General features: G+C 42.5%; 2 protein-coding genes across 6 annotated transcripts in view; one reads left to right on the top strand and one right to left on the bottom strand.

Moving 5' to 3' along the window:
* The window catches only part of macrod1 (mono-ADP ribosylhydrolase 1), a 110,992-nt gene that overhangs the window by 15,857 nt on the left and 81,869 nt on the right, over positions 1-13,266 (top strand). The window lies entirely within an intron of this gene.
* flrt1b (fibronectin leucine rich transmembrane protein 1b) overlaps positions 5,003-13,266 on the bottom strand; it is a 30,793-nt gene continuing 22,529 nt past the window's right edge. The window contains exons 2-3 of the mRNA XM_062393575.1: positions 11,832-12,886; positions 5,003-9,209 (exon numbers count right to left, since the gene is read on the bottom strand). Coding sequence (XP_062249559.1) covers positions 6,996-9,194 — 2,199 coding nt within the window. The 5' untranslated portion in view covers positions 9,195-9,209; positions 11,832-12,886 and the 3' untranslated portion in view covers positions 5,003-6,995. The remainder of the gene's footprint in view (positions 9,210-11,831; positions 12,887-13,266) is intronic.

Here is a 13,266-nt window from a genome sequence, read left to right as displayed (position 1 = left end):
GTACAGACCATTTCACTTGTTCAACTGACTTGTGTATTCGCAGTTGTTGCACCGTGTTCCAGTTAACTAAATCATTACATTTTGTGTTTAAGACCTCAAGAAATTCTATTTATTTTAAGTGCATGAGTAAATGTATCCCTGTCATATTTGAGTTTAAAAATATAAATGTAATTTTTTTTGAAGAACTGTGCCCTGTGTGGGATTTGTAGACACACCTGATACTGCTGAACAATAAAGTTTTCGTTGCTGGTCAGTACATCACTGCCGGACAAACTATTTAACACCTGAATGCTTACTACATTACCTCAACCATTTGGTATTTTGGACATTTCTTTATGGCAGTTTTTACTTTGGTACTTTTGTCTTACATATTCTTGGCTTAATTTTCTACATTAAACTCAATATCCTAATATTGGCCAATAGAGCTTTTTAGTTGCTTTCTTATTACATTCATATAATTGGATATGTTTTGTGTTCACAGGAGTGATAGGACTGGAAATTAAAACCGATAAATGTCCCCAGCCCATTCAAACCAGGAACAAGGGCTCCAGCTAACAATTGTTCTTTTTTTATCCATGAAAAAGAGCCCAGAGCTGAGCATCATATTTCACAGTTTGGACACAGAGAATTGAACGAAATCATTACCTGAGTTACAGATTATTTTTCTGTCAGTGGACTAATATGTGCTTCATCTTATTGTTTGTCGGGTGTCGTGGTCTGACCTTAACCACCAAGTCACCAGGGTGCACGGATTTATCATTCGTTTAATAGATTTTTTTGACGACAGCAGAGATCTACAGAGAAATAATACGAATCAGGCTTTCGCTACACAGACGATACTTAGGAGACGTTCAGAGTGGGTTGTCCGTCTTGTAAATTACGGAATATCACCTGCCTCAAATTGTTTTGATCATTACAAGTCTTTTAAACTGAAGAGGTGGCAGTTAAATTGTTTCCTTGTTAATTTACAGTGGATGAATGGCTGTGATTAATGATGTGATTTCATTACTTCTGTAACATTTTTTAGTTGCTGTTTTTTCTACCCTCAACCCAGCCTGTTACCTTTTTAAGTGAAACAAAATGCTCGGCAGCTCATTGTGTGCACGCTGGTCTTCTGGTATGTTCGTAATCCACTCTGTGGCATTTTCAACTAAGTAATGAATAATTTACTGTGCTCCTGGAATTCATTTATTTTTTGGCTAGGATGTGTCTGCCTGAGCTGAAGAACGGCTGTGAGTCGGTACTCTGGAGAAATCACAAGTTGCCATAACTACAAGTAGTGAGGTCCAGAGTGTGGCCCCGGAGAGATGGGCAGCAAGCCGACCATGAGTGAAGGTTGAGAGCTCTGGAAGACCACATGCAGCAGGAACCCGCCGCCCGAAGCAATCCTCGGCCCGTTGTTTCTCTCCAGTTTGCTCATGTTGGCAGCAGATTAAACCGAATGCCTGATGGTTTATCATACCACGGAAAGGAATCTATCCATTATTCACTTTGTCAGGTTAAGACAGATAATGAGGCAAACGGCACAAAGACTACTTAAGGTTATAATTGACTTCTTTTCAGATGCTCTTTTTTTCCTGACGGCAAAGTTCCCCAAAATTCAGTGGGTAAACAGGCTCATAATTAAGCAAATTAAAGGATTAAACACACAAGGCTTTGCAAATGGCATGGAGGATGACGCAGTACATGGACAATTTAGTTATATATTTTTTTACATGCTATCAGTATGGTTATGGCGGAAGTTCTTTTGGAAGAATCCCCCCCCCCCCCCCCCCCCCTTCTCACTAGAGACATCTCGCAGTCGCACCGAAGTGGCTCTCGCTCACTGATAGACAGCCTAATTCATACAGTTGGTATTGTTATAATCCCCCGGAGGCTCTCTTAGTTTTCTCTCTGCCTTGTTTATTCCAGTGAAGTCCTCTCCATCCTTCGCTACAAAGGAACCCTGTTGTTGTTGTTGGATCACTTCATATCTCTGAGGTATTTCACCAGCTTCTTGCGGTGTGTTTGTGTCGGTGCTTGTTATCCAGCTCCGTCCAGCTCCTCTGGGACCCCCACGAGTCCCGCGTCGCTCTACGGTGCATGGTTGTGTGTCAAACTGCAATGACTGTTGGAATTAATTAAAAATTCATGTATATCTTTATCTGAAGTTGATTTACAGCTGAAGTGAGGATTGGGGTTACAGGTTGTTAAACGTGTGTATGTGGAATATGATTTCAGATTTAGCAGTGCTTTGCTTGTACATGAGTTGATGTTTATGTGCAAAGTAGCTGTAGTTTCAAGGGAGTCAGTCCCTGAGCTCCAATGGCTGTGTATCTCAGCTGTTTATATTTTCGCTCCACTGTTCTCTTGACTGCTGTGAGTTCAATCGTCTGAAAGGGAACATGAACTCATGCTCAGTCCTGAAGCATCTAATTTTTAACTTGTCTTAAGTGACTACCTGAAAATTTGTGGAAACATTTGTTACAAAAAAAATTATAAACAAAATGGTGCAGTGTTGAAATATATTCTGTTGAGAGAGACGGTATCTGCAGGCATGCATTAATCCTGCCAAATGCATGCATTTACAGAAATACATTGACCTTTTGCTAAGGGAGCTTATAATGCATGCAAACGCTTGGAAACACTTTACCAAGCGATGCAGCTTTACATCATTCTTGACAGCACTGTGGTAAAGAAACTACTGAGCCTGGAGTTCATAATGCGGCTGACCGTTGTATTGTGTGTCGGCGGGTTGAGCTTATTTGTTTAAAAAATGCATTGAATTAAAAGAGGAGGCATTAAAACCACTGACGTTCACTCTCCAACATCTGCTTGATACCTTGAACAATAGACTGTGATTTCAAACATTTATGTCCTCCCACTATCCAGAAATGAGGCCAAAATATCCTGGATACAATCTGTGCCATTTGGAGTCTGTGCAGTAGCAATCAGTTGATGGAGCCGCTGTCGAGAAGTCCTGTTACAATCACAAGTCAGTCTCAGCTGTCAATCATGACGTTTCACCCCTTTTTTATAGCATCAAATAACTAACTTATATATTTACTTGAAAAATGTACACTTGGACGTCAATGTGATAAGAACTACTTAAAATGACAGAAAAAATCTTTCCAAAAGCTTTTTAGTTTGGTTCCATGACCAAGACAATTACATGGAGGAGGCAGGATTCATGACCTATACTGCAGCCAGCCACCAGGTGGTGATCAAGACACTTTGTCTTCACATTCAGGAAGCTGTCATGTCGACCATCTTTTTATCACTTTATGATTTGAACACGTTTTAAGCAATAATGTCAGCATATTTTTACAGTATTAACATTTTAAATACATAACGCTTTTGTAGATGTAACTTAATGAAAGTATTTAAGAATTAATAACTCTGATCACATCTGTCACTAAGCATAAAAAACTTAATGACTCAGCAGACATGTACATGACTCTGCTTTCGGTGTAATGTGAGCTAATATAATTAAGACGCAGGGTCAGATGTTAGATAACGGACTGTGGTGTAAGTAATGCCTCGATTACTTCTCCTGTTTGCTGTTTCAAAGTTTTGGCACAGAGGTTCCATGGACAACGATGTGGGTGTAAGACCTGAAACATTTGTCTGAAAAATGCAAATAGAATGAAAGTTGTCAGAGAAAAGTTCTGATTTCCACCAAGACAACACAATGAGGCTACATTTTTGCAGCAGGCCTTTTTTTTTTCTGTTTGACCTGGCTTCACTTTGTTTGCCCCCGAAACATTGCGCCCCCCCCAATAAATTTTATCACGACGCCACTGATGCAGTGTATTTGTTCTTAACAAATGCCCATCAAAAGCAGTTACTTCTAGATGGACACTTATACACTCCCCCGTTCGTTATATTGATCCATGCTTACACAAGCATTAGCACTCACTTAGAATGAGAGGCATGTCTTCACCCAAACACACAAGTTGAGAATAAACACATCCATACAATTACGCACACACAAACACACACACACACACAAACGAACACACTATCGTCTCAGGATAAAAACAAGTGTCTCCTCTTGGCTGGCAGATTCTTCTAAACCGAATCGGAGTTTGCAGCAGCTGATGTATTCATCCAGTGTGTGTGATTTAATGAGGTCCGCTCCATCTCGTCATAAATCATATTAATAATCTGAGCCTCTCATTGATTTTTATTTTTGTTTAAGACATCCCACTGTATTATTTAAACTCTCCAGCCATTAATGAACCCCACGCAGACAGACACAAAGAGAAGTCACGAAAAAACTGCTTTTCCTCAAGTCTTTATTCTTCTGCATAGAAAAAAGACGACAGACCGATGAATGGAATAGCGTTTTGCACCCATTTCTATGTTTATACATAAGAGTGTTTTCATTATCACATTTTTAATGGAAAAAGGATTTCTACACAGAATGAAAGAGTTCTTCAGTGCTCTGTAAAAAATAAAAACAAACGCAAATACAAAAAAATCAAATATTACTCCTGCACAGTGGCACAGGCTTGAAAAGAGGAAGAGAGCTATCGAAAAGCAAGAATGGGCTTCAACACTCACAGACTCTTTCTAAATTGTGCCTCCCCCAACCTCCCCTCCACAGCCTCACTCTTTATTTGTTCTCTCTCCACCTTCTCTCTAAATCTCTCACTTTTTGTTAGCGTTGTCTTTTGAAGTTCTTCCTCCCCTTACAGTATATTCACAGGGTCAGGGGAAGCAGGGGCAGTGTAGCTGGGTAGTGTGTTTACATTGAACTACACAGTGAAGCGGTCAGGCTGTGATCCCTGTTATAATACAACGGTATCGATGCTGTGCGCAGACCGAACTGGACGACCACAGTCAACCAAAGTAATCTATCTCCCAGAATGCACCACATCAAGTCTGAACTTTCAATTGTTACTATCATTAAGAATTAAAATAACCTGTTTTAAGATGATATACAATGACCTAATTTTGTAGAACTGCAATTAATAATCTGGTCTTTTAATTGTCAAGAAATTGTGAAGAAACACCCCCTTTAAAACTGCCCCAGGTGATGACATTTAATCTAAATGATGGTTAAAACATTTTCTTATTCACAAGAAAAGTAGAAAATACTCTCAATTAAGACGGTGAAACATGTTTTTTTTATTTTTTGCTTAGAAAATGATTGTTGCAGATTCAAAATAAACAGGCAATTATACTTGATGACAACACAGGAGTTTAAACAGATGTCTACATCATTGTGACGAAGTTATACAATTTCTCATTTGGTCTTTATTTTTTTCAAAAGCCAGTAGTGCTCTATGTATATACGTGTTTTCTTCTAATCATACCCTCTTGTATGTAGATTTTTTTTTCCTAATGCAATAAAAATGGTAAAACGGTTTTATTAATAAGATTGAAATTAATTATTTGTGAGTGAAATTTTTTGCCAAAAGACCACAGTAGTTCTGATTTCCACTAAGAGATTATTAGCTGCTTCAAAGTTTTATTAAAAAAATTTAGCCAGCCTCTTGATGATAATGGGTTACTATAATAAGACTTTTATTTCTCTGTCTTCATTTGCAAATGTAATTTAATAATGAGACCAGTCTACAAGAGAAACTGGGAACATGCTGTACATTTTTAACAATCTGAGAGGGAGCTGTTTTACAGCCGCTTTTCACAAGCCTGTCATTTTTCCTACAGTGTTGACATTTCTTTCGTGTTTTGCTCTGATTTTCAGATTTTTGAGTAAAGGGTGTAAACGTCTATGTTTTGATGATGAAACATGTTACGTAAGGTGAAAGCTCAGGTATGATTATTTGAGTCTTTGACTTGTTATGATAATGATCACTCACTGGCAGCTGATACTTCAGTCTTGGAAAGAAGAGTGCAGCCTGTTATCACAATTTTTTAGCTGAGTGCAGTCGTGGATACACTGTGGGTAGAACTTGAGCCATTTTTTGGGATGATGATGTTACATTACTCCAGTTGTCACCCCTCTGCTTTGCCCCGCCCGCACGCTTCTCGATCCCCCATCCTTTTTTTCCTTTTGTGTGCTTTTTTACCTCCTGCCGCTGCATTTGTAACACATCCTGCTTTTTACTTATCTGCCTTTTTTTCCACTCTTCTGTCCTCACTCTCTGCCTTGAGCCAACACACCTTTCTCAGCCCAGACTGGCACCCTTCTCTTTCCCGCTTGTCTTCTTTCATGTTTTCCCCCTCCATCCATCAATCCATTTATCACCCCCACTCCCTCTCTCTCTTTCTCTCTCTCTCTCTCCCTCTCATTAGTCTTCCCATGCTGTGGTTTGTGTCTCCAGTCTCTGTCAGGACTATTATCACTTCTGTCAGCTCCCATGGAGAGAACAAAGTCGTCCTCTGCTAACGACAGACATGAGAGAAATAAAAGGAAAGAGTCTCAGCCAAAAAAAGGGACGGAAAGGAGAACAAATTAAAAAGTAGGGGAACGGAGGGGACTAGAAACACATCTTTTCATGTCAACCATGATGCATTTTCATCTGTGGGTTATAACAACAATTGAATTCTCCCTCTGTTATCCTTTTTATCTATACAGCACAGAGCTTACAGTTGGTAGGGAGATACGAGAGCTATCGCTATACACATCAAGTGCCTTTTCCTCATATAATAAATATATCTCCTGCTAAATCAGCTACAGCCTATTATATCAACCTCAAATAAGTTACTGTGTAATATTATGAGCTTAGAAGAACTTGAAAGACACTGAGATATCCAAAAGAGAAAACGTAACCATTCATAACTATAAGTAGAGTTGAAAAGGCCTACCGTACATTGTTGTATACAGTAGCAGAGTATAGCAGGACAGTAATTTCTGTCACTCAATAGCAATGCCCAATCAGCATTACTAAAATCAGGCTTTTCTACTAAACAAACCAATCAGAATTGAACCAGCAGAGGCACAGAGGGTACTTTGGAAACCAAGGACAAAATGGCCAATAGCCAAGGGTCGTCATCCTAAATGGGACCTCTGGCATACATGGCTTAAGGACAGTGTCCCTGTATCATCACGTGTAGACATAATCTATGTCGGGGATACCACCATCTCTGTAGCCACGGTTGGTGCCATAAGTGACATGATGGTGGCTGGTTTGGCTGAGAATGGTGCCATTTAGGCTGCCAGCCCCGAGGGTGCTCCGGTAGGTCCCGTTAGCTTGGGAGGAAGAAGAAGAGGAGGGGAAAATTGTGTGGATATAGGTGACATCCTCCAGCTTCGGTTGAAGTGGCTGATGGGCCATAGTTGTCATCTGAAACCCTGGAGGAGGGGCCCTAATCTCTAAAATGGAAGTGTCTTTCTTCGTGCCCGATTCTACATAGTCATCATAAGTTTTTCCACCTCGGCCCCTGCTGTATGTGCCCGAGTCCCCAGACTTGTAACCTGCCCTCTGTCCATACCAGCAGAAGATGCCAAATATCAACAACAGGCTTACCAATGCTGTAGCACCCCCTATGATCCCAGCTAATGGCAGGGCTGTTATCTCTGAGTCCTGGCCATCTTTATCAGACCCCTCCCCTCCTGAGCTAATCAGAGCATCTCCAGTCTCTATTTGAGCACAAGCAGGGGCTGAGTCTTTACTGTCCGTATCCATGCTGCCAGATCGCGATGAACCCATGCTAGAACCCCCAAATGAGTGCTCTTGTCGTAGTGGCAACAGGCAGATGAGGTAATGTGAGTGTGGGCTGAGCTGGTTAAGGAGATACTGTGTCCTCTCCCCAGGAACCAAAGTCTCTGTTATTGAACCAAGAGATGCACTGCTACCCAATCTCAGCCACGACAAGCGGAAGGAGGGTACTGGTTGTGGACACAGCCAACTGACCAGTACACTGTCTGAAGAGAGAGGTTTTACAGTCAGCTCCAAGGCCTCGCCAGATATATGTCCTCCTTCACTGGGAGGCAGAGGCATAACAATGCCCGGCCGCTTGGCTCGCAGAGTAAAGAGGGAACCTTGTGTGGAGACCAACAGAGAGGAAGTGGTGGTGCTGCCATGTGGCTCAGAAGCCACTGCTTGTCCGCCTCCAACACCATCTTCACTTCCTCCATCTTTTTCTGCTGGGTTCACCCCGACTCCAGTGCTGGGACCAACAGGAGGGCCTTCACACTGCTCCATCAGGTCATTTAGGTCTCGCAAGATCTGGCCCCTTACAGACTCAGGCCCTTGACAAGTCAGACCTCTGACTGTCACTCCTGCCCCCCGGCTGTGCAGCCAGGCGTGTAGCCAGCGAAGGTTGCAACCACAGTACCAGGGGTTTCCTCGCACTAGTAGCATCTCAAGGCTTTCTGTGTCCTTCAGAAGTCCTCGGGGGAGACTGGTAAGATTGTTTCCTGACAGGTCCAGCCTCTGTAGCCGCCGCATCCCATCAAGTGCCCCCCTTGGTATGTGGGTCATTCCATTGTCTTGCAAATGGAGTTTTATCAGGTGAGCTGAAGGCAGTTTGACAGGTGGTGACTGCAGGGCATTCCTGACCAGCGACAGCTCCGTCAGGTTGGAGAGACGGGAAAAGGTGTCATCTGCAATGCGTGTGTTGGCCAACAGGTTCCCATCCAGGACTAAGCGTCGCAGTGAGGAAAGCCCCCGGAAGGCATGTGTGGGGATGGTGCTGATTCTGTTGTCGTCAAGTCGCAACTCTTCCAAGGAAGCTGGCATGCCCGCAGGGATGCTTGACAGGTGGTTTCGAGACAGGAACAGCAGTCGAAGCCTTGGAGTCCCCGAAAAAGCTCTCTCCTGAATGCTAACCGTTGATATCGAGTTATCATCCAGGTGTAAACGTTCTAGCAATGGTAATTTGGCCAAACTTGACCGCGGTAACGTTCGTATATTATTATCCTGCAAGTGAAGCTCTCGTAATGAAGGCGGGAGATGTAAAGGGAATTCATCTAATTGGTTAGCATACAGGTAAATCACTCGTATAGAATTACTACGTTCCAGTGAGGGAGGCAGTCCGGCATTACTCAGCCGGTTGCTCTGCAAGTAGAGGATGGCAGCTGTTAACGGTAGTGGAGGAATTAGGCTGAGGCCACGGTCATTGCAGTAGATAAAGCCCTCATCACAGCGGCACACTGAGGGACAAACAATGCCCTCATCTCCCTCGCCCGTCTCCATGGCAATTGCCGCTGCCGCCAGTTCCAGCACCTCAGCCAATAAGGTGAGGCACAGGAGAAGCAGAAAGAGCCAGTCGCGGAGCTCAGCAAGACTCTCAGCTGCCATGTTGGTACACAGCTCCTGATTGAAAGAGAAGAAATCAGTAGGTGTATTATAAATGGTGCAAAGGCTGTAATTCAAAGAGGCATCTCTACATTCAAAACAGAAAGTAGAAAGAGCTGGTAGAAATTCCTTCTTGACTACTACTGCTGTTTCTTGGACATGCTGTTAAAAGTAGTCATTTTTATCTCTAAAGTCGAGAAGATTCATGGATTGAAAAGTCAGATGTAATTTAGACGGTCTGTCCACTATTATATGGGTCAGAGCGACCAAGGAGAAGACAAACGGACATATCGAGGCAGAGTGCGATGAGGGGTGAAGTAAGTGGGCAAGAAAGATTACAAGAATGAGAGGAGGCAAACGGACAACAGAGATGGAGAAAATTGGACAGTGACAGTTGCAGAGAGTGAAAATAAGTGAGGAAGATTTTTTTCCCCAGAGATAAACTGAATTTGAGTGAGTGACATGAAACTAAAATGAAGGGGAGATCGGGGGGAAGGAAATCAGATTAATTGCCCACAGTGCTGTTGATAACGTTGAAGACAACAAAAGCACTTAACTTGTTATGACTGCACTACAGTTAACCGCACTGCAATACAGTTATTAATATATAACAAGTAATGTGTAAGGAGAAATAGAAAAAGCAACTGATTGTACATATATTGGGTTGTGACCAAAGCACACACAGAAATGCACATACAAATCAGTAAATATACAAAGCACACAGTTTTCTCATACAGAACAGGCTCACTACAAGCTGACATGTATAATGCATGTTTTGTCTTGGTTGTTATTGTTCGTGAAATTACTGTAAATTATTAACAGCAGTGGTCCTGAAATCCCCAGAAATGTTTTAGCGAGATGTTTTACAGAGAAACATTTTTCTGCAACATTAATATGTTCCTCTGTCGATGTTTTGGGACTTGTCTCGAAGCGAATTTCTGACACCAACATCAATAACAAAAATTTAAAATTCAGATAAATGATCCCTGTGCACTCGCATACACTGAACATTATTTATAGAATATGAATAATATACAGTGGTGAAAGTTGTGGAAATTACATTGTGCCACACTCTTGTTTGAACTATTTCTTCTGAGAAGCCTGAGGCAGGAAAATGTGCCCTGACATGAAATGCCTGACATGATTTGACAGCACATTTGATAAACAAATCCTCTAAAGGCAAGTATTTTTTTCTCCCCCTCGGTACATGCAGGCATGTGTGTGCGTGTGAGTTCATATGTGCACTCAGTGCTAGATGCAAAATCGCCCCTTGGCTGTAGTCAAAATCCATGCAAAGCAAAATAAGAGATGGCAACAATAGAAGAGATGGAGGGAGTGGGGCAGGGGAGAGGGAGGGATGGTGGCGAGGAGACAGATGGAGTGTTGGACAGTCCGTCAGCGGAGGAGAGGGGAAATGAGTTCCTGGCAATGAAGGCTCAAGTCAGTATCAGCTGAGTTTGCTGCAAAAGAAAAATGGTTCCAAAGATTGGTCGGGTGTTGTTTTTTTCCTGTAAGATAGGTGTAAAAATAGCTACACTTTCTGTACCTGTATGTGTGTGTATGTGAAACAATATCAGTATCAACAGCCACCAGCTCCTGTCTCAGCTTGACACAGGCACTGTTTGATATGGGTGACAAGGAAGGGGGCCACACAATTTGGCATGGACCCAGAATATTTCTCTGGTTTCTTAATATCATTTATCTTAGCTTAGATATTATTATTTTAAGCAGTCCCAGCTTTTGATACAGAAAAAGTGAGGAGGAGGAACATATGCACACAAGAGGGAGTGTCAAGGTAGGAGCAGAGACCATATTGGGAAATGCTCCATGAATATCAACAAGCATATGTTTCTGTTCCACAGTTTCCCTGGTTTCCTTTCATAAATATCCTCTTGGCACAAACCTTTATGTGTGTTTTTGCCTACATGCCAAAGTCTCCTATCGACACATCCTCTTAATGATCCTCTATCTTCTCCGCTTCCTGGCTCGTTCTCTCATTCTTTCCAACTGTCGTTCTTCTCTAACGCTGTACTCCTCTTTCGGCACCTTTACTTTTTAATGCCATCTACCTCTCCACATACGCCCACCCTCACCTCCATCCCACAATAATCTTTTATATATCCACTCTCGGCTTTGCTTACAGAAGCGTCTGTGTATTTATCCTCCTCTTCTCCTCCCTGTCTCGAACAATTTTTAATCCTCTGATTTCCTCTTAAGTCGTTCATGAGTCCTATAGACTTAGATTTGATCAATCAGCTGTGTTTCAGTCCTCTCCTCTCCTCTCTCCTTTTCATTTAGTTTCAGCAGACCCCCCTCTCCACCCCACCTCTCTTTTTTACCTCCCGCTCCCTCTTGGCCTCAGTGTTCTTGCCTCTGCATTCCCCTTCCTCTTCCATTTGTGGTCCCCCCTGCCATAAAAAAACTCATAACATTTCAATCTTGCTCATGGAAAAAAAAGCCTTTGTTGGAGAATAGAGCCTGTGTGTGTGTGTGTGTGTGTTGTTTCCCTATTGTGTAGCTGACAGCAAAGTGTAAATGTGGTTTTCTTCCTTTCAGTGAATGCAGGGGATGTGTGTGTCCGTGTGTAGTGTAGTGGAGTGCGTGTGTGTTTAAAAGGTGTATTGCAGAGGGCTTGCTAACCTGCTCAGTTTCTGTGCCTTTCACGTCTGCCGCTGCAGTTTTGTCTTTTCTGAATCAAGGTTTAGCGTGAGACTGTCTGTATGTGTGATGGAGGACGACGCTCTGGATCTCTGTGTGTAAGCTCAGATTCTTTGAATTGTTCAGAAGTGTCGCCGGGTTCCTTCGGGCCGTCGAATCTTCCTCAGCTTGGTTGAATGATGATAGGGATGATGATAGCCTGTACTCCAGGGCTCCGCAACCAGAGACACCAGCATGGCTCAAAGCCGCCCCGGCACCCACATTTGTGTTTGTGTGTCCTGCTGCCAAGCTCCCTCTCTCTCTGGGTAATTTGTTTTTCTTCTTTTTTGGTAAAGGGTTTTTATGCCTGCCAACTCAAGTCATCTTCAATGGGTGTCCAGAGGCCTTATTCTGAAACAACTCCTCCACACCCAAATGCTACAGTCTGGGAGACAGCCAGAAGATGGTTGGGGGCTCAAGGGGTCCTTCTTCGAAGTCAAAAGTAATCCTAGATATTCATGCAATCAGTGGGTCATGCAAAAATTGGGACGATAGTTCTACGCTTGCTTTGAATTGCCAGGTCCTGGTCTTAATTAATTGGCAGTGGGATGAGAGTACGTGGGGCTTCCAGTGCTCACAAAAATCCAGTAAAAAGGTCTTTAGGAAAATTTTATCCGATATTATTTGTTGTATTGTCACAATTACGACAACATAAAATTCACAGTTTGGTGATGGTAGTGAGCACGTGTGGAGGCTGTCGTGGACAGGTTGACCTGATGCTGAATACAGGCTGTAAGAGTTGGGCTCTTTTCCTCTGTTAAATGTTTGATCGCTTCTTTGTCACTTGAGACAGATCCACTTGTGACGCAGCGAAGCCTAATGAGAGTGTTTACTGTCTGTTGTCCTCAGTTGCGCTGTGATGATGGTCGGTCACGTGGCTCGATGTGAAAAGTTCGCCCACAGATTAGTGAAGCGGGCTGCTGTCTGTTATCCTGAAGGTGGACGTCAGTGATGTTTGCTTCAGCAGGAAAGCTGGACAAGTGTCATCGAGCACCAACCTGGAAAAGAGAGAAGACAAGTACAGTCTTAGATTTGTCATTCAAGATTTGGAACGCATAGAAGATCAGCAGCACATTAGACCGATTAGAATTTGTATTTATTTGGCTGCATGTTTTCCAATAAAAGTTATGATTCTGTCAGAGGAATTACTTTATGTTTCACAATTTAACATGCAGATATAAACATGGCTTAGTAAACATACCTAAAACATGTATCACTGAGGTGTATGAGTTCCAAATTTGAGAGGTTTGAAGAAATGTAAGAAAACTTGAATTGTGGCTCATTACCTCACACCATAAACAAGTTTTTACTGCAAAAATATTCAAAAACTGGCCAAGCAGCTTACATGTGTTTAATGCTAAAATAAATCTCTACTGTG

The sequence above is a fragment of the Platichthys flesus genome, chromosome 8, assembly GCF_949316205.1.
Source record: "Platichthys flesus chromosome 8, fPlaFle2.1, whole genome shotgun sequence".
NCBI lineage: Eukaryota > Metazoa > Chordata > Actinopteri > Pleuronectiformes > Pleuronectidae > Platichthys > Platichthys flesus.
This window is presented reverse-complemented; position numbering and strand designations above follow the sequence as displayed.